The 26,426-nt window shown below is 42.0% G+C and overlaps 1 protein-coding gene across 1 annotated transcript in view; it reads right to left on the reverse strand.

Moving 5' to 3' along the window:
- Nucleotides 1-26,426, reverse strand: part of LOC125883561 (collagen alpha-1(XXV) chain) — a 191,514-nt gene that overhangs the window by 53,808 nt on the left and 111,280 nt on the right. The window contains exons 5-8 of the mRNA XM_049567941.1: nucleotides 10,278-10,304; nucleotides 7,483-7,509; nucleotides 805-876; nucleotides 35-151 (exon numbers count right to left, since the gene is read on the reverse strand). Coding sequence (XP_049423898.1) covers nucleotides 35-151; nucleotides 805-876; nucleotides 7,483-7,509; nucleotides 10,278-10,304 — 243 coding nt within the window. The remainder of the gene's footprint in view (nucleotides 1-34; nucleotides 152-804; nucleotides 877-7,482; nucleotides 7,510-10,277; nucleotides 10,305-26,426) is intronic.

Consider the following 26,426-nt stretch of genomic DNA (forward strand, 5'->3'; position numbering starts at 1 on the left):
CTTCCTCAGATATCAGGTGAAAATCAATACTCACTGGTAGACCTGGTACACCTCTGGGCCCGTCTTTCCCGGTGTCCCCTGGAGGCCCCCTTGGCCCTGGAGGACCCGGTGGCCCTGGAGGCCCAGGTGGTCCAGCTTGCCCTTGATCTCCCTGTGAGGCAAAATAACACATTCAGACATCAGAATGCTGTGATATTGTTGGATCCACTGGAGACTGGAGCCACTGCAGTTAAATGATAATGAAGAGAGAGTAGTGGAATGATGTCGTGGGTGGCTATGGGCTGCCTCCATTCATAACATGGAGGAGAGTTTGCATTTTGGGTCATATGGCTACAGCTAGCGTACAAGATGGAGCTGAAATGTATCTGATTTACAGCTGAAACAGTAATCCTCTGAAATGCATGCATTCCTAAATGGACTTAATGGGCTGAATAGAGGTTGTGCATTAGGCACCGACTGAAAAGTCACATCGGTAGAGTTCCAATAATCAGGGCAAAAATACACTGCAAATGTGTGGTCCATTATTACACTGGATTATAAGAAACTCCACGAAAAATATTCAGCAATCTAACTAGCAGGGAATGTGCTTTAAGTGGTGCCAGGACAGTAATTCATTTTACCTTAATAAAACCTTGTTTTCAAAAAAGAAAATTCCATATTTCTCTTTAACAATAACAGAAGGAGTATAAGAGTGCTTGTGACAGGTCTGTCTGAAGATTTGCATGCAAACTGCAGGATGCCCAGAGAGAAGTGATTCGGTGAGACTTGGCACGACAGAGAGACGAGTGAGGACACAGCCACTACCTTAATGAGCCGCCGCTTTATGAGCTGCTGGTCAGCGGAAAGAAAGCCATGATTGATCTTAGGGAAGACCATCTGAGCAGGTGTGTGAGGTCAAGAGGTCGTAGGTCAGAGGTGAGAGAAGGTTGAAGAAGGATGAGGTCCCAGAAGAAGAAGGAGAAGGAGGAAAGCAAATGCAAAAAGAAACAGATTTTGTTAGAAAGGCCTGTGTTCATGAACCCCTGATCCAGCGCCTTCACGGGTGAGGGGGAGAAATCCACACTTTTCCAGCACGGAGGTGGTTTGCTTCGGAAGTCTGGGCTTTTTTACTTGGAGCCGGGACCCATAATTACCACCTCAGGGGTGCGAGGCGCCACAGTGGGCTCGCAGTCCCCGGAAAAATGGGAATTTCTCCTCCTCTGTGAAAGCGCTGTCATCATCTTCATTGCGCCTGCTACTAAGTCAGACCCCGGGGGCTGCACACACTGAAACCAGCGTGGTCGACCTTCTGAGTTGAGGTTGATTTCTAACCTTGTTCCTTTCAATGCATGCATTATTCTGCTAGTGTCCATTGGTATTAAGTGGCTTCATCCATCGCTGAAACAATCCTTAATCCCTGAGGCCAAATTGGTGGATTGAAGGATTTGTGGTGAACCATGGGCATGAGCTTTAAAAAAACATTTTGCCACTTTGGTTCATCATTGAGGATTCCTCTTGGAGTTCCTTCCATTTACTTTAGCATCAATGGACACAAGCCAGACCATGTCTTCTTGTTGCCAGTCAGCTACACATTACAGGGTTGTAAAAGGCCACCTTTGCCTTCAATAGGGAACCTGGCATGAAGCGTGGAACAGAAATCTGAAAACAGAAAAGTGAAAGACTGGTAGCGGCCGTGGGGGAAGAGGATAACGATTGACTGGCTGTGATTAATTAGATGGGGTTTTTTCCTGTGCCTAGTCTATCATCGGGCTTTAAGTAAAAAGCAGCAGACAGTGATTCATTTACTCCCAGTGTGTGCTGCGGAGGGGTCGGACTGAGCAGCTAGGCGGCACCACCACCGACAAACCTTGACAGTCAGGATCTGATTGCTGTGCAAAGCAGCCAGCGTAGGGAGACCAGGCAATCCCTAAAGGGACAAACAGCAGAACATGGCACAACACACGCATGACGTTCAAACACTGGGTGAACAAAAACAGTTAAAAGAGGGAAGGAGATAAGCATCCTACTTGTAAATATTCTTACAAATTTGTGAAACAGGCTGTATAATATGTGAAATACTGAGGGTTTGTAAAAGCTAACATCAAAATCTAACTGTATACAATTAGTTTTAAGGACCAGGCATTTCAATTCAGACCGAAACAAAACAAACAAAACAAGTCCAAGTTTACTCCCCGCCATGAAACTGTGTGTACAACGGCACTGCGACCATTCTGTGCAGAGTGCATGCTACAGTGTCTTCGCTAAGTAACCATTTCCTGTTGTTTTCTCCCAAATATACAGACAGAACATTTGTTGAGATGATTATCACGGAGCAGACTTTGAGGCCATAACATACTGGTGAATTGGGGGGCTGTGTTGTTCGTAGAGTTTTGGGGAACATCAAGGGATTGAGATGTTCACTGGAAATTCAATCAAATGGTTTCCAATTCCCTTGTCAACAATGGTCATGACAGATGAGATCCACTCATGAAAAATGAATAAAAGAAAAAAGCATCAGGCCTTCTTCTTGTTAAGAGGAGACAAGGGTTTATAGCTGCATGCTAACTTTAAACTGAATCCAGGAACACTGACATATCCTCAGCTAAACACGGTTTAAAATGTTGTACTCAAATAAATGCACTTCATTATGTTGTATCGATTGCCATTAATCATTCTTTTGGGGGATTACTTAGACATATACATTTTATTGAATTGCATACCTGTCAAACAAGGTCTTTGAGGGTGTCAAGTCTCCTACAGTCATACTGCAGTATAAATGTTCACTGAAACATGAACCTACAGTTTGCAGAACCCCTCCCCCAAACAGTGCTGGTCCAATCACAGTTTGGCAACCATAACCAGGCACAGCAGCCCAGTCACTAGAAGAAAATGCTGTCATTGTACATTTCTAAGTGCAAGACAAACAAACAACAAGACAGGTTTTTAGTCACCCATCACTGCATTTCCAGCAGCATTAGCACTACCAAATGCAAGTGTTTTTTTTAGCGACCCGTCACGTTTACACAGGCCTTTCTGCCATCAAATGTGGGTGTTTTTATCAACCTGTTGCTGCATTTCCAGTAATGTTTGTGCCATCAAACATCAGTGTTTTTTAGCTACCCACTGCTGCATTTTCAGCAGCATTTGCACTACCAAATGTGGGTGTCTTTTAGTGACCTGTCACGTTTCCACATGTTTTTGCCATGAAATGTGGGTGTTTTTAGCTACTCGTAACTGCATTTCCAGCGGCATTAGCACTACCAAATGTGGCTATTGTTTAGTTCCCGTCCCGTTCTTAGCAGCATTTGTTTCACCAAACGTGGGTGTTTTAAGTGACCTGTCACCGCCTTTTCTAGCAGGGTTTGTTTCATCAAATGTGGGTGTTTTCTTGTGACCTTTCACCACCAAATGCAGGTGATTCAACACATTATCTTTTCGGAACCATAACTAAGTGGCTTTTGTGCTGAAACATAACCACATGCTGACCACAGAATTGTTGGAATATTAAGAAACCTAAAATTTCAATGCATTCAGGACATAACGTGCAAAAGTAAAGTATACGTGGGGTTCAAAAATGTACAGTGTCAACATTTATTCTGATGATTGGTTTAGGCATAGCGGTCCTGTCAGCTTTGGTTTTCTTAACAAGTCAAGGTGGTGTCCATGGGGCTATAATTAGGGGAATACTCTGTGTTTAAAGAGTTTGAAGGTTTCATTGTAAACTACATTATGGACTGTGCAAAAAGGGAGAGCATGACAAGTGTAGCAATTTAGCAAACGTTTAAATATAAATATTTTTAGCTGAAATGCTCAGTTTATGGAAGAACATGTAAAGATTGTACCACATTGCTTGTGCAGAGATTGCACAGTCTCCTGTTTATCTTTATGCTGCAGGTTTTGCTTCAACCAACCTGAATGAACTGATGAAAGCATTTTTTAAAGACTGGCACACTAGAATAAACATGCTCCGTAAGAGATCAATCTTCTTCCATATTTGAGCTTAAGATAAAATCTGGCCTATCCAAACATGGCTTCGGTGCCATCCCTCTGGTTTTCCAAAGATAATTCAAAAAGCATGGCTCATTAAGAATATGGCTTTCAAGCCAGGCTGGTTTAATTCAGCCTGCAGCAGAACAGAGCAATACTCTTACACTGCAGACAATAGCCATGCTGTGTGTAACTGGGATTGAATCGCAAATATTTCTCAAATTATTTGCAACCTCAAACATCTTGGGGACAGAGATGGAAAACAAGAACTGGATTATGGTCAGTGGGGAGCACACTATACAAAGAGTCAAGGCATGAACATGTAGTGTGAAGCATGTGCAGGCTGGCACTGCTTTCTGGCTTGAATCCTTTTAAAACCATTTTTCTAGAGAGGCTAGGCAACACTCAGGTCTACAGCATGCCAACAACCTCACTGACCAATGTGTGTTTGAAATATGTAAAAAGATAAATGATTATCTGACCAAAAACCATAGTTTGATCTCTCTCTGTAGAAGATGAGAGAAAGTAGAGGGAAGCCTGACTAGGTGTGGGTTAGAGCTCACCCTGCATTGCCTCTGCACTGATGTCTATGTGTGAGAATGATAATGACATGGCGGTTGACAGAGAATCCTAACCATTCACAGATTGCTTTGTTTTGCTTTTCCCCTCCAAAACGGATGTTGGTTATTTGGTGAGGAGCTCTAGTGCTATGCATTTGCCCGCAGCAAGACGACTACAACTGTAGTAAACAAAAAGCCAGATATAAGGACAATCAGCAACAGCCGTCATAGGACACTGGCCAGAACCAGCATCTCCTCGACCACACCAAACACACAAAGCATCCCGAGCAAATACAGGCTGAGGCATTTTCTGAATATCTATATGTGGAGTGGATTACCAGTTCTGTGCACAGATGGCTTTAATACATTTAAGAGAGGAATAATACATTCATTTAAAGCCTCAGATTTGGCATCAGTGTGATACATCCAAAGTATCTCAAGTGAAATTCATTTTGAGGCTTCTGATTTCATGTGTAAACAGTAGACTGCGAACACACTTCTTTTTCATGACTGAAAAGTCAAATCCTGGAAATTACATAATCACTGTTTCTTTATTTTGGAAGAACATCGCAAATTGGTCAAATCCCACAATGTGAGAAGTAAAGTCCTGGACAAACTAGGGCAGTCTTCTTTTGTGAAATCTCAGGAATGTTTCCTGTTGCTGGAATTCACCAACCTTTGCCTGACACCTGTGGCCACGGCCATCCCTCAAAAAGACCACACACCTTTCTTGGTGACACACAGTGTCAGTAAATCCTGTTAATTATATCCCACCAGTGGTGCCCCAACGGTGGCCACACATTTGTTTGTCAAAACTGGCCAATTTATTATTTGTTGCTTGGTTAACCTTTGGCGTTTTGGACGTGGCCTTTGACCTTTAGGGCCGACAAATGGCTGACCCTGACATGTGGGGTCCAGGCAGAGGAAGTGTGTGTCTATGAGGAAATTCTGCTGGCCATGTGGCAATTCTCACATTGTCTTTGGCTACAGGAGCTGGGGGGGGGCTTTGACCTGACCATTAGAGTTGACCCCAGAAGACATACACATATTGTATCAACATGCAATCACAAATGTCCTTTAAATTATTGTAGATTTAAATCTGTTTACATATGATGTAATCTGGCAGGCTGTGATGTGTACAGGACGTATTCTATTCTTGTTTACATGGACCTCCATATGGGTTTAATAGCCTCTCGGCACTCAGTCAATACTGCGCATGAAATTAACTTAATTCCCAGCCAGGTAGAGTCAAGGTCAGGTAGCACTTGTCCTGTTCTGCCTTCATTGATTAAGGAAATCTTTCTAATACTGTTCCACTACATTTACCTACTAATCTAATGTGCAAAGTCAATATGCCATTCTGGGGAGGTAATAGAATTTGCTGGTGACCTAGACTGCTTTCATGCCCCTGTAGTCCTTCATATGAGACTATGACTGTGTGTTAATTTGTACCTGTTAAGGGACAATTTTGCTGTAATTGGGAGTTAATGAAATGCTTTCTTGAAGTAGACAGTTTATTTATTTACTCTACAAGACAAATAGGGCATGGCTGGTCCCTGTTACAGCTCTGTCAGCCACACTGCCGTTTTCAAGTTGTAAATCATTCAACTGATAGAGACAGATGACTCCATTTCCTAGGTTAAAAGGGTACAAATTATGGGCAAAACCCAAGAAATTCTATCCAAATGGCGATAGTTTACTTTCACCAATTCACCTCAGGAACAAAGATATTTCCTTTCTGTCCTGCTTGTAGTGGTTCAGCCTTTGCAATAGTAATGATTATCCAATACTTCTTTATATCATTAAAAATTAACAAGGGATATCACAGATCTGGGAACGTATTTGCCGATCTCATGAAAGTGTGAAACCCCTCAGAGATCCATAATCTCTATGAACTTGGCTGTCATTTGAGGAGTGCCTATGTGTAACATAAGATGTATCACTTTGAGACCACTAATCAAATTTCGCAAGGGAAGGTCACTTGTATTGACTTCCAAATCATAAGAAATGCGGTGCTTTGACGTGCAAAACAGACCTAGGGGGAAAGCTGACAAAGGTAATTGGCAAACTACTAACGTCTGGTTGGGCGCCAATACTGAATTGGGATCAGATCCACTTGGGAGATGGCTGGTGTTCTGGTGACAAGACAAACCTCTGTGTGTGTTGCTGCGTTCTCTTGTCCTCATGCTCCAACTTCTATGTGCACTCTGCCCTCAAGGAAATCAATTACAGGCATTTAACGTGACTCAGACTCCATACAATCTACTCTTGATGATGACAGCAGATACAGAGGAAGTGAAAAACAGTGTGTGTGCATGTGCACATGTGACCCCAGTTAATGCAATCTACTTTAAACAAACCTGTGCCGTCACAGTCTGCCCTTCAAGGAGGGCTCATTTTTTAACCATTATTTGAGAAAAATGAGGGCACGCTCGCTGCTTGTTGGAGATAGAGTAATTCATTTCAGAGTCTGTCAAGCACGGAAAAGCACTCACATCGTCATCATTTAGAAGCTGCGCTTTTATAGAAATGTCAAACTACAGAGCTGGAAATGATTAAACCTCTGAATACGCCATGTCACGTCGAAGGATTGAAGTGAATCACGAGTAATTATAGAGACAGAGCTAGTTGGCTTTTGATTATAGCTGAGATTGAGCAGATATTTTCTGCTGATGGGCAAAAGCTTGCACTCATGTTCAATTTGAAGACAAGAGGTACAAAAAATGGTCTTTGCATCTCAACAAGTATATCACCCTGAAGTATCTTGCACGTTTGCCTGCCCATTCTTGATGTAGAAATAAGCAGTGCTGAAATGCTTATTGTATTTGGCCAGATGGGAAGAACACTATCCCAGGAATTTCATGCATCTCAAACCTTTTGCCCACAATTCTGCTGGGGGAGACACACGCAGTCACATTCATCAGCGAATCACAAAAAGTAAGAGTAAACTGCATACCCGTGGTCCCTGGTCGCCTTGATCCCCCTGCGGAAGGCAAGAAAAAGAATTTGTCTTGAATGCAGGGGCCAAACACACACTGAACATAAGTACAGTGCTAATAATAAGCTGAGACTCACACTGAAATCACTGAGGCATAATTCAGAACACATTGATAAAGAAAAATAATACAGGAACCCTCAACTATTCGTTGTGGTTGAGAGTAAAATCACTTATGATAACATGGACTGACATGAATTGGGTATGAGAGAAAGAGAAAGAAAGAGAGCAGTAGTGTGAGGTTTGGTGGGTTTGGTGGGGGAGCTGAGTGTGGGCGAACTGAATTGCCAGGCCAGATTTTATGCCCCAGAGATCTTTGGCTTACTGCCTTGATTTGGGGGTAGAGCTCTGTGGACGGAGCACGTTCCTGAAGGAGAGTACGTTTGGTTTTGAATCAACCTGCATGGTGAGAACTGGGGGTTTATCACATTAGAATGAAACCGAACCAAAAGTACACTTTTGTTTAAAACAACTGAAGGAAGACCAAATGTTGGACACTGAATTCTAACCTTAATCCGTCTAGAATCGGATAACTGAACACCCTTAAACCACCTCATCTGATGCTCTCCCCTCTCCTGTTGGCTGAGTTACAACTTAGCCACAGCAGTAAAATGAGCCAAACGACTTATCACACATGGATGGGAATTTTGCTCAAACAAACTTCAATGTAATGCCTGAGTGATTTCAAATAAAACAGCTCTCAGGATTTTTGTAATTTTTCATTGGGCAGTCGTTCCAAAACCGGATTTAACAGGGAAACAGTTGCGAATGGCCACACTGATGCACGCTGCAATCGACTTGGGTGGGAGGAATGCACACAGTTGTTTTTCATTTCATTAAACTGCAGATGAAGTGGTTCACATGAGAGACATGAACGTGCATCTAATCAGCAGAACTGGGCTTTTCATGATTGTCATAACGTATGCTCAACAGTCATCTAAATCTGGTTTTGTTGGCCGTGCTTATGGGTTCCATTTTCTGCTTTGAGGGGCACCAAATAAGAGATCACACTGTTGATTCATTACGTTGGTTAGCGACAACAACCAACATCATTCCACACCCCACATGACTAGAAATCATCTCTTACCAAAGAGTGTGACTTGATGCAGATGACAACTGTGAACTGTTTCTCTGTGTTTAACTTTAGCTCTGGTTAGATCTCTCACGCTATTTTATTTTATGTCTTCTATTTTACAGCTCAGTAATCCTTGAAACATCATGGGTTATTGTCTAAGTTGTTGCTCACTTCACACAAAATATAAATAAATACTTAATCTATTCATTGATGGCATGTAAAACAGATCTTCCCTGGTAGCATTTTAAAAGTATGCACTTGTTTCCACTGTAAATGAATAAAGGGACTTCATCAACTTTGGTGTGAATTGAGGGAGGTCGTGGTTTTAGTCTTTCAAAGCAAAGCCACGGGCACACATTTGTCCCAGAGTCCTGCAGGCTTATAAAGAGACAGTGTGGTTATTTTGCATGCCCCGCTGCTGTTTTATGGAGAAATGCTCAGTGAGGCATTTAAGGGCTCCTACTTGGGCTCTGGCTTTCAGTCATTAATGTTCTGTGTTGTGGATTTGTGAACGACAGGAGAATTTAAATATTCAGGATGACTTGAATGCGAATTACTGCCGCAAACGCAGAATGACACGTTTTATGGAGAGATGAACAGCGAGTAGAGCAAAAACAAAGATAAATTTAATCGTCTTGACCTGCAAAAATGTGTGATGGGCTGGATATTAAAGACTAAACCTTTCTTAAAGGGACAGTTTGACAAATTAGGAAATAAACATTTTCACTTTCATACTGAGAATTACATTAAAAGATTAATATAATTCTCATGAATCTGCTTCTGAATGTTATCACCTGATTGAATGGGTGTTATCAGGGGTTATCAGCTTCAAAGATATCAATTAAAATGAGCCAGCTACACCTATAGTAGTTTCAGAAGGCCGTTGTCAGCCCATTAAATGACTGTTTGAGGTAGTGCGGCCCTACTCTACCTCCAGCATGTATGTTTATTGTTAGTCGGCACCTTTATGTGGCCTCGTAATTATCACGAGAGCAAAGGAAGAAGTCAGGTGACGTAAAGAGCAAGAGAGTCTGTGTAGGGTGGAGATTGTGGTGGATGGATGGGTCAAACAAACATTAAACACTGACCACATAGTTTTGCTGCCTAAACCTTACGAAACTGAAACCTGGCTTACTGGTGGGTGCAGTTTGCTTTTATCATAATCAGTGGTGTAGTGTAGGGTATACGCAGGTATAGAGGGTATACCCACCTTGTTTTCTGTCTGTTCACAGTATACCCACCTATCAGCCAGAAAGCAACTAGAATATAATGGCGAGAATACCGACTTCCTCCTCGGCTTAACTACCCATCTACCTAGTAGTATACCCACCTCATCAAGTACGACTACACCACTGATTATAATGGTAGTGATAACAACCGATCATAGCCATTTAATGGACTGATAACATTCAAAAGGGGCGGTTGTTGCAAGACAGATTTTGTTATCATTGGACAGAACCAGGCTAGCTGTTTTCCTCTGCTTCCAGTCGTTGTGCTAAGCTAAGCTAAGCTAAGCTAACCAGCTGCTGACATGACAGTGGTATTAACTAACTCTCGGCAAAATGACGAACAAGCACATCTACCTTTAAAAAATTACTTTACGCAGATGAATAAAATATTTGACTAGATCAACAGTAGCCTATATCAATTGATACATCGAATGAATGATAACATTACTTACCTTTTCACCCTTGGGACCTGGGGGGCCCTACACACAGAGAGAGAGAGAGAGAGAGAGAGAGAGAGAGAAATTATTGTTAAAACTTTTAAACAACACAAAAGAAAATGACAAACTACAGTCCATGTTGGTTATTTGTGAAAATTCTGGTGCCATGACACACTTTGGTAAGATACAGTATACCACAACAACTGTAAAACCAGGGTGACCAATCGTGTTACCCAATAAACAAACATGAACTTCCAGAGAGAAGGCAAAATCAAAAGATTAAAAAATTGAGTTATGATAAAACTAACATTGTGTACTTTTTGACATCTCTCTCAGCATTTGATTTAAATGCCCTGTCACAGACTGGGAAGCGGTACCTTATGCATTGTAGGCGGCAGGGATTATACAAATATACAATTAAAACCAAAAACAGGCCCAAATCAAGCCCATGTTTACATAGAGGATCAAATCCAGCAATCTCCAACCAAGTATTGGCAAGCACATAGTAAAAATGTGCCCTGAACAAGAGGAACACTTCTTTTTTTTTTTTCTTTTTACACAGCAGTTTTTGTGAGGCAGTTTTTGCATCCAACTTCTGTCAGTCAGCAAGCAGGGGCTCCTGGGTGGGCTCTGTAAAAGATTATGAGTGAAGTAGAGGATTTGACAATGAGGTGTGCATCCATACGCTGGAGCCTAATGAGCTTGTGCTCAAAAACACTATTTTTAACATCCAAGTTGACGGATGTAGCCCAGTGTGCTGGGCTCTTTCTTCCTATGAGGTCGCACTTTTGGAAAAAGCTAGCTTTGGGAAAATCAGCATTAGATCAGTGTCAGCAGAGTGACTAACTGACCACCCGCTTAGCAACAATGTTCCTGAACCCCTGCAGAAACTGAGAAAGACTGATGCTAACTGGAGTTTCATATGAAAAGCTATTTGTCAAATATATTTGTAAGATCCAAGTACTTAGATGAAGTTAATATTTAAGAAAATAGCTGAATATTCTACAATCACTTCCAAGGTTTGGGGAAATCGTGCATCTCTTCTAACTTTGTCATTGATTTGTAACAGCCAAAAAAATGCCACATATGTCCTCAGGTAAAAAGAACAAGTTGTTCAGCTGTCACCAATACAACTATGGTAATAACTCTGCGGTGGTTCCTTTTCCAGGCTAATATCAGTCAAACATGGTTTGCTTCCAAAGATATCAGACACACAGAAAAAAAAATATACTGACACTAATCCACTGATCAATGACATTAGTATAGGACCTGTTTCTGGTCCACAGACTCACAGGAACAGCCTCCAGTGACCCAGAATAGCAGGCTTGCAGACGCAGACAGGCTTCCACTGCACTGGCACACAATAGCACAGTCTAAAACTGAAATGCTTGAGAGGTAGTCCAGCAGTTTTCCTCAGCCAATTTCTACCACACTGCTCTGGGGGAAGTGAGCTGTAGCCTGCTCAGTGCCTTTGGACATTATTTTTAATGCACAGTTAACTATCCGTAGCTTTCTGTTTATGTATAGTAGTGCATGTGTTCCCAACTGGATGTGCACAAGGCCCTAATTTGCCTTGGTCATGAGGTTATGAACCTGTACAGCTAGCCTGTAGAGTGCATCGCCCTATTTATTCAAATATGAGGCAAATGCTCACTTCAACAAGCCCAGACAAAAGCTGATGGGAAATGCTGCTTTCACACTTACACATCTAAGGAGGTGGTCCTGCTGCTTACTCGTCTGGCTGTACAAAGAGCCACAACACACTTGTAAACACAAAATGCACCATTATGAAAACAATGTTTCCGATTGCGGTTCCCTGGGGGGGTATAATGGAGGCAGCATATTGGAATCAAATGTGACTTTTACTTTTACAGCGATGTAGATGCATTCCAGTGAGGCCAAATAAGTTTCCAGCATGTTCCTGAAAGTGGAAGGCAGCTAAAGAAAATCAGTGCAGGCTTTTTGTTGTGAGGGAAAATTGCCTTCGGACAATAGAAGGCTATTGACAAGCTGTTACTGCAAACATATGAATGGCTTTAACAAAGAAATACATAAATACACCCACTGCAGCTTTTTGCACAAGCCTGCTTAACACGTTATATCTGGCACTGACAAACACAAATAGTTGGCACACTAAATCACTGGGCTAAATGACTGGGCACCATAAGATTGTGGAAAGAAATGAAAACTCTGCTTTATATGATTTAGCATTTCAGTAAATCCAGATTGTTTCACGATAAGTGCAGCAGCACAGTGAAACTTGATCAAATCCACGTTGAGCCACCATAATAGGGCAAAAAAGAGTGTCTATATTTTGTTTGTGAGGGAATAAAAAAGGAAAATGGGTCACAGGTGTTAGAAGGATTGAAGTACTTCTTCCTTAAAGTGACACTTACCTTTCTGGAAATTTTACACTTTTCTTTGTTTAGGTTAAAATGCTATTAATAAGCTGATGGCACACTAAAATGTAATAATGTCATAATAATACCATTCTCATATGGTTCTAAGAAAACTCCAACCAATCATTGCATTCAGACCGAATGCAATGATTGGCCGAGCGTCCTGCCTCTCTTCCCCACATGGAGGCCTCCGACTGACGTAACTGCTCACATAACATCTCACCCCCTATATAACATAGGCTATAACGTTATGTGACACAGCATCCAGTTGCTAACGGCTAACGTTGCCTGCCTGAGCCTCTGTATTATCTTCCATGTTTGTTGCCAGTCACCAGTACTATCTAACGTTAGCTTTTATGTTACATTATAGAACTCATCAGTCATCACTGACCCCGGATAAGTTTCAAAACTCCCGGGTTGCGTTTGACTGTGCAGGACATTTAACATTATGTTTAGTTTGCTTCTAATATAACATATAACGTTATATGACAACACAGCATCCAGTTACTAATGGCTAACGTTAGCCCACTGTAGCATAGCCTCTGGAATATTAACGTTATCTTCCTTGTGCATTTCCACTTACTAGTAACGTTAACGCTACTGTCTAACGTTAGCACTGTGACCTAATTCTAAAACTCATCAGTCATCACTGACTCCGGTTGAGTTTTAAAACTCCGGTGTTGTGTTTGACTGTCTTGGTTATGTTACACTCGCTCTCCTCTTCCGTGTATCTAACGTTACCTTGCCAACGCCTACATCTATCATAGACGTAATAAGGACGTTATGGAGGAGGCGGGAGTAGGCCTTTGGAGGGAGGTGGAGTTGCAGGAGGAGGGGGATCATTGGGTCATCATTTCTGGAAAGAGACATTGCTGGTTTTTTATTTTTTTATTTCATTTTTTTGTCGCTTTACGCACCACAAACTGAATGCCATCTAGTTCCGTTATATTCCAGAGAAGGCAGACTTCTCTGCCATTGTTATCTCCAACATTCGGCAACCCACACCAAACAATCTAGACTGACAAACAGCACTGCAGGGAAGTTGCGTAATTTTGATTTTGGGGTGAACTGTCCTCTTCAGCTTCATACGACTAGTGATATATTGTATAATACAAATGTTATCTTTTTGAAACAGCATACTTTAATAATCCCTTCATGCCTGTTTAACTGAATCGATCAAATAAAAAGAGCTGGTGACTACACTCAGCAGCATTCACAGATTTATACTTCACGACTAGAATACTGCTTTTGACACACCTAACCATATCTTGCACAAAAACCTTGTTCCTTTAGCTCTCCCATCTGGTTGTAAAGCATGTGGGAATGATTTCGCTACACAGTCTGCACCTGCTCATTATACGGCCCATCATTTGCACATCACTTGGACAGACAGCACCCACTGGAGCTTTTCCAAGAGGTTTGAGCCAGTACAGTGAGGGTCTTTTATAGAGACTATTAAACGGCTCTCCTGCAATGACTATTTCAAACGGAGCAAACTGTACTACAGTAGAACTGCAGCGGGTGTCTATTTGTCAAGCAGCCTCTGCAGCTTTGTGGTTTCAGACTGCCCCGAGGAAGGTTTCTAATCAGCACCTGTGTACACTTTTCACATCTTTTTACTGCTTCTGCTCTGGCTCTTTTTCAAAAGCAGCCCTCCAGCAGGTGCTCCATGGCTCGTCAGGCTGCTTTCGTTTGATCAAACTTGCTCACCGTGCGTTACTTTGTTGAGCATGATTAACCCCCTGTAATGCCTTCAACACCTTCATATTCAGATTATACTGGATTCTTGAATGGCCACAAAAACTGCAAAGTAATGTTAATGGTTAGATATTTGGGGAAATACAGTTAATGTTGATGCTGAGAGTTGGATGAAAGACTTTCATGTCTGTCTGTGAGGTTGCTGTAACTTAGCATAAGGTCTAGAACCGGGTGTCACAGCAAGCCTTGCTCAGTCTAGAGGTGACAAAGTCCCTTTTTTGGCACAGCACAGTAACTTTCAGAAGCCTTCTTGTCAGTGTGACATTGTTAGGCATCCAGCAGCAATCCCCTGAAAGTTACTGGTATCACTGAATCAACAGTACAGCACATAACCCTTCCTTGCTGTTTTTATGCTTTGTTTTTGTACAGGCTGAACAGATAAGATACAGCATGTTGATATATGAACTTTAGTGGCCTTTTGGACAGAGCCCAATCCTGATACCTCCCCTTGTCCACTACCCCTTAGCCCTTGGCTCTACCCCTAGCCCTTGCCCATTACCCCTTGGCCCTCGAAATGAAGCAACAAGGGGTAGTGGTTGAAATCTTTCCCTAGGAATTGGGACACCACTCACTAAGTCACCGCATTGGTTACGTTCATGCATACGTAACTATTTTAAACAGGAAGCCACGAGCCATCTACATTTCCAACCAGCATCTACCACGTAATAGTAATGTTAGCTACTATTATGCTTGCTACTAACGTACCATTAGAGTAATAAGATGTGTACGACAGGGGACTTCTGCTAGCTAACCAGCTAACATTACAAGGCAGCATAGTTATGCTAGCTGGCGTGTTATCATAATGTGACAAATCAGACAGTTTTTCAGAACAGGGGTCCATGACATTGGTTTGACAGCCCATTGGTTCGACATCCCATTAGTCCGACTGTCCGCGGTGCTGAACGGCTCGCGTCGGGCGTATGGTGTGCCGCGATCGGCTTGAGCCGAAGCAGGCTCATGGCTTATGTGTTTGTCACTTTCTTTTTCATTTTAACCCGCACCATGATCTTTTCCTGACCCTAACTAAGTGGTTTTTGTGCCTAAACCTAACCAGACCTTAACCACAGGGCATCATGATGATGATCAAGACTTCGGAACAATGAGTTTAATATGGTCGGAACAATGGGATGTCGAACCAATGGGCTGTCGAACTAATGGGCAGTTCCCCAGAACAGGACAGATGACAGACGCCAGATAGTGTGAGCTAGCTAGCTAGCTAACAAGCAACCTAACAATGGTAACATTAGCTAGCTGGCTAGCTTTCTGTCAACTGCAATCTAGACATCGTGAATAGCAATAAATACTTTTTTCCCCGTCTCTTGCTTGGTGGTAGCCATGGTGACGTCTACCCCTCGCTGGCAAGCCAGCATCTGTAATCCCTCACTCCGGAGGGCTAGTTTCATACCCATTACCCCTCGTTATGCCCCCTACCCCTACACGCAAAAAGGAACTGGGACACCCCTACCCCTCATGGGAATGCGCATATCTAGGGGTAGGGCCAAGGGATAGGGCCCCATTGGGATGGGCCCTTTCAGTCTTCATGCTAAGCTAAGCTAAGTAGCAATTTGCTGAAGCTTAATATTTAATGTTTAATAGCATCGATCTTCTCATGTGATGCTCAGCAGGAAGGCAAATCAGCCTATTTCCTGAAACGTCAAACAGTTCCTTTAACAGATTTCTATGTATGAGCTGAGAATTTTTCTGACATTATTCCATTGTTACTGTATGGGCGGCAAAAATTATTCCCCAGAAAACCTCTTTAAAGATTTGTCCCTGTAAGTGACTTGAAAAATACCAAACATGTCTGTCATATGTGTGGTGTTGAGCAGAATGCAGTGCCCTCAAAGCAGAAGCCCTATATCCACTTATTGAAAATGACACATATCACATTGATGGTAAGCCTCACATCTTCTGCTGCTTAACGCTGGGCAAACTTATGTCAAATTTCCATCGTGAGATGATTTGTAACAGAACATCCTGTGTGCATGATATTGTCGAGTTTATGGTGGACCACTGGATCAGGATTAAGCTTTTTTCTATCCATATACGTGTCTAGCTTCTCATTCAAAGCCAAACCGTGACCACTGTCTCCTGCAAGGGTCCGAATGAGCTGTTGGTTTGAAAAAAGAAAGAGAAGAAACCCCCCGCCACCTTTAAAATAGAGTGGGGGAGAAAATTATGGAAAGGTCTGCAGGGAAATATAAAAAGGCAACGGGAACGGGCGCCAAACCCGCAAGCAACATGAACATTGCCATTCAAATCTGACAATGTAAGTTACTTCACTTCATATTACAAGAAAAGAGTGAATGGTGTTCAATAAAATGATTCTGGCACTAAGGTATACATTTCATATGTGGCTCCTGCGACGCTGATTATTAAGACGTGAAAATATTGCACAACTAGAGTTTCATGTGTTCTGTGTTGGTCTGTCTTCGGCTGTATGGAAGAAGCAGTATCAGGATTTATTTTTATTTCATCCTGACTTTAGTTCCATATTTTCCTTAGCTTCATGTATTTGGCCTGTGTAAAACTTCCAAACACATTTACCAGTTCCTTGAGTGAATGATCTTATTTCTTATGTTTTATATTTTATGCCAAACAAATTATTTATATGCTTTAAAGATGCCTCTGCGGCTTCTCATGGATCAATTATGAAAACACTTTTAAGAACTGTAATAGAGCATCAAAACGTCTATTTAGAATATTGGTTTATTCTCCAATCATGCAGGTTAGAGGAGATATCCCATCCTATGATTTAAGTATGGACACATTGGGCACGTTATCAGAGGTGATACAGTCAGACTGTGTAAGGGGTGGTGGTAACCGGCAAATAAGCATGACAGTTTTTCTTTAGCAATAATTCTGCCTTTTCAGTCAATGCCCCTAAAATAAAATGACAATTAGCCACTTTGTTAGCACGCAGGCCGCAGAAACTTCAGCCATAGTAGCTAGAAAAAAGATACTTTGCAAGATGGCCAAGCTCGCTACTTACAGTTTTCAGGGGCTTTTTCAAGCTCATTGTAGATTTGTGCTATGTCACTTTCCTTTGGCATTTCTAGCACTTGACTTTTTGTGGGTCATCACAAATTTTGAAACTATTCCAGATGCTTGGCGTTTTCGACACCTTGCTAACGAATCTATAAGCCTGTCATGTGGTAAAAACAGTTTCTGGTGACTGATGTTGGATGACAGAGTGTCTGAGTCACAGAACTGTCACTAGTTTTAAATGTCCTTGTCTGAGGATAAGTAATAATAATTGGTGTTGATGCATAATGAAAAATGTTGGATTACTATTTCTTAATTCATGGGCTATTTGGGATTTTTGGAGTAATGCATTTGAATACTGATTTAGCGACTGATTACCAAGGCATCAATCAAAGCTGGAAGCATTCGAGTCAGCCCTAGTGATAAACTATTTTCAAGGCCAGGAATGAACTTTCTTGCTCAACTTATCCAGATTTTCTAGTTAACGTCTTTGACATTAGATTTAATGCCAAAAAATGAATAATGTGACTGACCAAATAAATATATTTTTCCATTGTTAATCACTGGATAAATCCGTTTTCAAAGTGAAATAGTCAACCTACTTTCACACACTAAATATCCAGTTCACACTAATTCACAAAGAAAAACTTCTGTCAGCCTAATTTCACACCATCTCATGTAGAAGTAAGACACTGAATATCCATTTTTCACATTCCTACTCTTCTATAATTTACTCAAAATATGATGGATGAAAGCTTGACAGTGCGAGGCAAGGGGCTGGCTTGCATCCATGGCTTTAGCTGTTGTTGACATGAGCAAAGTAATTCTCGTGGCTTTGGCTGCAGGCTGCTGGTACAATCTTGTGAAGCAATCTACCTAATCCAAGTAGAGGCAAAAAGTCAGGAACGGGGGATCTGCATGTAACCTCTGTCTGGACTCGGCTGTATTAGTTTTCATCACAGTTGACCTGTTAAGTGTATCGAGGTCCAGAAAATCAATCCATCAAACGGAGCTCATATCCGCGTTGTGGAACCTGGGCCAGCGGGGCTGGCAGCAGTTGCAGTAGCCTGAACTGCTGGCCACATGGATCCAATCATCTCACCCTGGAGCACTGGCATCTCTGAGAGCACAGGCCAACAACTACCGCTTTTACAACCTCTTCTTTACGGGCGTACGGTTTTCTCACACAGCTACACAATATTAATAAGCATGTGTGTACACAGGAAGTTAAGCAAAGCAATCCTCCAGGCACCGAGTGTTGACAGGGAATGAGTAAGTCAAGGGGCGGGGGCAGGTGAGGAGTGCTGCTCACCACAAAAGTGGGAAAAGGGCAGGAGTAAAGGGTCTGAAAGGACTAAACCCGCACTTACGCACTTCACACAGCAAAGTGATGCATCATGTTTGTCAAACATTGAAACTTAAAGTTCTAGATCTCACAACAGTCTGGATAAAGTCTAATCTGGGTGACTTAAAGGCATAGTTTGAGGTACTTATCCATTGTCAGTGTATTACCTACAGTCAGTATGCAGGTCTTGGAGAAGCAGGTCTGAGTGCTAACACAGAAGCTCAGCAATCTACAGCTGTGGATGGGGTTAGCAGCAAAATGTATTTTAGCCACCTAAATAAATCATTGTAAGTTTGAGTGTACTCTATATTGGACACATTTTCACCACTTTATCTTGCTGTTAGACAACCCTCTTTTTGGCATTACATTTTCCCAACCATAGAACTGCCATATTCCTAGGTTTAAGCATAACTGTGCCACACACTATGAGAAGTAATGCACCAAAATTCATACTTATCCTATGTAATCTTAATATGACGAAAACTCTGTCTGTAGGTGTGTCTGTCTGTGTCTAAGTTCCACGTTTTTCTCCTCACTGACTTGGTCAATCCATGTGAAATTTGGCACAGTGGTAGAGGGTCATGGGAGGATGTGAATGAAGCAATATTACATCAATTGGCCAAAGGGGGGCACTATAGCAACCGTTTGAAATTGCAAACTTTGAATGGGCATATCTCATGCCCCGTATGTCGTAGAGACATGAAACTTTGCACAGAGATGCTTCTCCTCATGAGGAACAAATTTGCCTCAAGAACCCATAACTTCCAGGTTTATATAGATTTTCCGCCATTTTGAATTTTTTGAAAAACACTTAAAATCGTTCTCTTCCTTGGAAGTTTGACCGATCTGCATGAAACTCGGTGAACATAATCTAGGGACCAATATCTAAAGTTCCCTCTTGGCAAAAGTTGGAAAACTTACTAAAACTGAGCTTCTATAAGGTAATGAATATCACGGAGGGCGTGGCTCATCACATACAGGTGTGTAACATCTCAAGGGTTTCACTGATCACCACGCAACTTTGTAGGCATATGACCACACATAATCTGAGGGGACCCCTCCATTATTGACCTGATCAAACAAAATGGGGGCGCTAGAGAGCTAATTTCTTTTCTAGGCCTAACCACCAAATCGATTTTTACTAAACTTGGTAGATATGTAGAACAGGACGCGTCAAGGTGACTGGAGAAATTTAACTCTAATTGGCAACTGGGTGGCGCTATAACAACAGAAAAATGCTTAAAAATGGCTAAAATGCGACCGATCGCTGTGGCTCCCCCTGTGGTCCAATGTTTGTTTTTTCTCATTTTTGGTATGACTAAGTCATGGTATGGTATGCTGTACATAATCACAGAAACTGTCAGTGTGTCATTCTGTCAGACAGTCATTCTGTCTGTCCCATGTTTTTCTACTCACTGACGTGGTCAATGAAACCGTACATAGGCATTGAGGATTGGCATAGGTAGAAGGTGACAAAGCTACCAATGGGTATGGACTAGTATGAGTAATTAATGCATATCTCTTGTATGTTGGAAGGCTGCAATCACATGACCAGTGTGCTGATGAGAGTAAAGAAGGAAGCGGTCCAGTTAGGAGGCAGGTTAGGGCAGTGGATGGGTCACAAAACACAGGGAGATGTTGCCCCAGGTTACTGAAGTTTAGAAATGTGTGAACTTGGAGTCATTTTAAGGTACGTCCTCATCATGTTTCTTGTCTTAAACCTAACCACAGTTGCTTTACTTGCCTAAACCTAGTCTCCATAACTTCACATTAATTAACTTTACTTCAACGATAAAACGTCCTTAACGGGCCACTAATTTGTAGGATATCATACAAACTGTTGTATGGACATAGTGAACAGCCGAAAGAGAGAGATGCGTAGGAATATGGGAGTTCTCTAGTGGAGAAAATGTAGTGCCAAAGTAAAGGACTGTCTGGTGGCAAGGTAAAGCTGTGGAAATGTTCTCAATGTAGCACTCAAATAAACTGATATTGAGTTTTGGGGTAGGCATTTGAAGTGGCTAAATTACCTTTGCTGATAACCCCCATCCACAGCAGTGCATATAGCTTTGCTTCCATGACAGTACTCCCATCTGCCTCTCCAAACAGGAAGCATGCCCATTGACATCTATTGTCTGTAACTCTCTGTCTGTGGATAAATACCTCGTACAACCTCAATTGGGAAAAGAATTATGTGATATTTTGGGAGATATGCTACCAGCAATAAGGTGTTTGTAGAAGTGTTTCTTTTAGCACTGTTTAAGGAAAATAATGTAGCATTCATTCTCCCACAACATTTCCCATAACCTTTCTATCTAACAGTTGAAATATCAAATATACAAATATAATCAACTGGACCAATGCAAGTGTGGAAATAGTGGTAAGGCAACTGCAAAATGCACATTTAGCCATTTGCAGCTAAAAGCCGTCTGTGGGCATCATTGGAAGTGAAATCTACTCAATTTTAAACATGCTCAAACCTGGAACAGAGTAAAAGACATCCAGTAAAACATATATCTATATGTACACCTCCATCTGTTAGTTCTGCATGGGAACCCTCAATCATATTACGGTGGGCTGCGGGGAAACTTTCTTTTTTTCAAGGCGGGAAACTAATGGAGGACAGAGATGTGAGTAATCAGAGCAGAATGGGCAGGAGCGAACGACCACAAGTGGCTGGTGCTCGTCGGAGGAATCTGGACGCAGAGGTTAGGCAGGGATAGGAAAACCACACTGGAAAACTGACTTGGGAATGGCATCTGGTTCCCATATCCACAGTGTATCACAATTAGCCGGCATAAAATGACTTTAATGTGTGTGTATGTGTTTGTGAGTGTGCGCTTGTTGTTATGTGTTGGATGCTCTTGTGGGAGCAGGGACGCTGTGAACCATGGAAACTGATAGTGCGACTGGTTATCGGTGTGTGTTGTGTCAGTGCAGATGCAAATCGAACATGGAGGAGACGCTAATTCACCATCTCAGTCGGGGAAGATCTCGTCACTCCTGAGGAGGGGAAACATTTAAACAGCTTTAACCAAACTGTATCCATAAAAAGCAAAACATCGAAAGCCAATTTTTTTTTTCCTGCACAATACGCAAGCAAATTTCTGACCCACAAAATTCTTGTCCTGGATTTAAAATGTTGAATAAGGGACAATGTTCCAGTTGGAAAAGTATTTCTTTCACTTCTTCTGTTGATTCAATTAGAACCACACACTGGCAGCTCTACATTTCTCATCATTTGATGTTATGAGTGTGAGGAAAATTCCTCTCAATCAAAAAGCTGTCAGGTTTTTTTTCTTAAACTGCGAGCATCGCGTTCATGCTGTGCTAATTCTCCTACCATGCTAAGGTAATGACAGTCAGTTTCCCCTGTGAGCACTCAGCCCGCTCAGACAGCCAGTGTGCACTATTGACTGCTTTAAATCACTGCGAGTAAAGCTCTCCGTTGGCCCGAGCGCTGCCTCACGCCATTTGCTGACAGACAAGTGCCGCTGATGGGCACAGCATGAGCCGAGGACTGACATCTAAAAAGGTCAAACTCTTAATGTTGTCACATCTAGTGCCAGAAGGCCTCCTTGGGCACCACTGCCCTCATGAGCCCAAATAAACACTGTCATGTCAGATAGATCCACTTGCAGCTCTCGGTGAGCCTCTTCAGAGCCACAGCCTCCGTGTGCCTCTGCTCTGATGTGGAACTGTTAATGGGCATTTTCTGTTTCACATTCACGACATGCAACATAGCAGTAATTGTAAATTAGCACAACATCGGCACACTCAGGGACTCCTTTAACTCTAACCAGAGTCTCACTTTAGATAAACTGGCTCTCTCTCGACTTCCGTAGGGCAAAAGTGATCAAAGTCCAGCTGGAATATGTTTTATTAACAGGTGTGGAGCTGCGGTGCATAACAGATGAAGGATGAAGGGTTGAGGGCGCCTCTCCTCTACTTCACCCCCACATTGCCTCTAATCCTTGTAACACAGCTGCATAATTCATACGTTGTGACAGGTCATCCTCAACCTGCGTCTCTGGAATCTCCGCTTGTGAAGGTGGAGGTGGAATGTCAAACACAGATACAGATGCAAGCCGCTTTTATTTACCTCACTGCTAACATAACTCGCAAAGAGCTCATGTGCTGCACTGTAACCGGCCTGGCTCGAGACTCCAGTGTGGTGCAGAGGCACGCTGAAGTGGGTTTGATATTTCCAACATTGTATCATTTTCAAATAACTCCCCTCCCTTCTAACCAGATTTCAAAGCAGGCTAGTTTCATTCTCTGTCTGTATAATTTTAATTTAGTATGGCATTTTAAAAAAGTACAGTCGGTGAGTGGTGTTAGTGGGTACTCGAGTGCAGCCTCAGGGATGGTGTTTTATGCTTGATTGCTGCTAAATGGTGTGCACACACAGTGGTGGATGTTTAGGGTTGATGTTTTGACACGGACCGCCCTTGAAGAGCCACAGAAAGATGAGGGAAGAAGATAAAAAAAAAAATTAGAAGCGGAGACATGATAATTCTTGCCTCAGCTGTCATTTCACAGATTTCACTAACTTTTATGTACAGTAAAAAACATTTTTTTTCTGGGTTCAGTGGCAAGAAGAAGCAACTTTTCTCGTGAATGCTGCAAAAGTTGAAACTCATCTTGCCCCATATAGTATCTGCAACATGTATCCATTAATAGTTTTCCAATCTGTCCGGGAGACAAGAAGAGATATCCAACTTAACATCACTTGACAACTGACTCTGTGATTCCATGTGAAATTGACACAAAGGCTTAAGCAGTGGAAAAAAGGAAATGAAAACAAAGCAAATCACTTTTCCATGTCTAAAAGCCAGTGGTGGAGGAAATATTCTGGTCCTTTACTTAAGTAAAAGTACTAATACCACCCTGTAAAACTACTCTGGTGTGAGGTAAAGTCCTACATAGAAAGTTTCATTCAAGTAAAAGTACGCAAGTAACATAAGTCAATGCAGAAAAATGTCCCCTGTGACTGTTATACTATTTTACATCAGTGGATTATTATTAGTCATGCATTAAAGGGATAGTTCAGATTTTTTGAGGTGGGGTTGTTTGGTATAGTTATCCATAGTCAGTGTATTACCTGCAGTAGATGTCAGTCGGCACGCCCCCAGTTTGGAGAAGCAGGACTACTGACGCAGAAGCTATGCAATGCACTACTGTGGTTGGGGGTCAACAACAAAATGTATTTTAGCCACTAAAAAAAAAAAAAAGTCCCACCTAAAAAAACAAAATATCAATTTAAGTGTATAAGTGTCTGACAGCGCATACTGATAGCTTCTATTCCCCATGTATGCTTTGGTCAAAGCCACCAGACTCCATTGAGGAAAACAGTCATTTAAGATCGTGAATAAGAAAGCTGCTGGTCGGCCGCTGCTTTGATCAGTTAGTTAGTTAGTATTATTGTGTGACTTTGGTGAATCTGAAGTAACCCTTTTAAACACCAAAGTCACACAACAACATCAACAAACTAACTAATCGAGGCAGCTGTAGACCAGCTGGCTCCTGTGTTCAGCGATGTTAAATCACTGTTTTTCTCAATGGAGTCTGGCTTTGAAGAGAGCGGTATAACGTCGTCATTGTCCCACTGGATATCACTAGGAAAAAAGTGTACAGTTGACTAAAATACATTTTGTTGATGACCCTTCCACAGCAGTACATTAGCTTCCATGTCGAACTCCAGCCCGTGTCTTGAAACTAAGGGCGTGCTGACGGACATCTACTGTATGTAAAACACTGCATATGGATAAGTGCTCCATACAACCCCACTTCTAAACATCTCAACAGTGCCTTTATTGCAAAAGCAGCATTTTACTGCTGTAGCTGGTTGAGGTGAAGCTCATTTTTAACTACTTTGTGCAGGACTGTAACTAATGATTATTGTCATTATGGATTAATAAGCTGATTAATTTCTTCATTAATCAGTTGATTGTTTGTAAAAATACCGAAAACAGTGAGAAATGCAGACACAATTACCCAGAGCCCAAAGTGACACGTTCACATTGCTTTGTTTTGTTCAACAAACAGTCCAAAGCTCATTAAAAATGGCTATCAAATACTGCCACTTCATTTTATGTCAGTCAATTAACTAATTGCTTCAGCTGTCAAATAATTGTGGTATAATAAAAAGTACAATTTCTCCCACAAACACTTCAAATTTGTACCTAAGCACAATACTTGAGTAAATGTACTTAGTTACATTCCAGCACCGCTAAACGGTGATCGTGGGCCACAAATGAGGATCTCTCCTGATCAGTTTTGATTGATGAGACCTATTTTCTCTGTCTGTCTCTCTAACCGCAGGTCCCTGTCCATTCATCAGCAGCTGAGTAACGATTAAGTCACAGAGATCTGTAATGGCTTCAGCAGCGGTTGGTTTGTTTGGCTCTGAGGGCCTGTGTACAATTTACGCAGTGTTCCCGGAGTTATAGAGGGAGCTGTTGAATATTCATAGCGACGTGTCCCCTGCCATCCCCCGGGTGGGCATACCATATGAAAAACCACATGAGATCACTTACTACTGTCTCTTCTTAAGAAACTGGCACGGGACTTTTTTTATTTCGGAAACAGATTTGGTGACCATTGGGTGAGTCATTGTCAGATCATTGCATTTTCTGAAGACTTGTCTGTTTTTAGAAATGCAGTCAGCCTTCAGTTTTTGGGTCTATACTGTAAATTATGGCCTTTTCTTTGTCGCTTTGTGCAGTATGGGTTCAGCTGAAACCTGGTTGCTTTTCCTACAGTAAAACTAGGACCCCTACCAAACATTTTACAGCACCTTCTGCTTCCTATAATGACTTCATCAGAGAGTGATTTGCTGGCCACAACTGGAACACTGTCAGGTACTTACTGTTTGTGCACTGGATTTACTATGTCTCACCCACAGGAACAATCCCAAAAGCACCAAAAAACCAGTCATCCCACACATTTACTGGCAAATCCAACATTTGAGAGACAACACTTCCAGTCAGCTCTTGAGACATCTCACAGTCTGATTTTATTTGTCAGACGTACGGCCTGGTGAGAGAGGCTGAGAAGTGAGACCACCTGCACTTACTTACGTCCCAGAACCCCAGGAGCGAGTGTCTGAGAAGGCTCTGAGGATTAACTTACAACTTTTACGGCTCAGTCGGCACACGCTATTATACCTATTCAATCACACTTGCCTCCGGACTATAAATAATTTTAACAGCGCACACACATGCAGTGCCCGCTTGACCCGGCTATACAGCCAACTGTCACAATCCCCGGTGCTTATGTATGTATGGGTTTGTCTTCATCTTTGGGGGAAACTCTGAAGTTTTCCATCTGTTAAGAGGAGTGAATCTGTGATCACCCAGCAGTGTAATGAGGTGAGATAATCTGTCCGGCTGCAGGGAGCTGCCAGGGATGGAGGCTGGTAGTTAGGATATTACAAACCAGACTGTCCAAATGACAGGGACAAGGGTCTCTATTAGGTGGAGGCAGGGATGCAGAGATTATTTTAATAATAGAGTCAGACTGTGTGGTACAACGGAGATTTCTAGTAGCGTATTTGTCATAATCAGATGTCTTTTACATCAACTGTAAAAACTGTTTTATACTCTTTTATTAGGGGGGTTGGCTTTACAGCTTTTATGCATCATAATTAAAGGAATACTTTGACATTTCGGGAGG

This window comes from Epinephelus fuscoguttatus, linkage group LG23 (assembly GCF_011397635.1).
Source record: "Epinephelus fuscoguttatus linkage group LG23, E.fuscoguttatus.final_Chr_v1".
Classification (NCBI taxonomy): Eukaryota; Metazoa; Chordata; class Actinopteri; order Perciformes; family Serranidae; genus Epinephelus; species Epinephelus fuscoguttatus.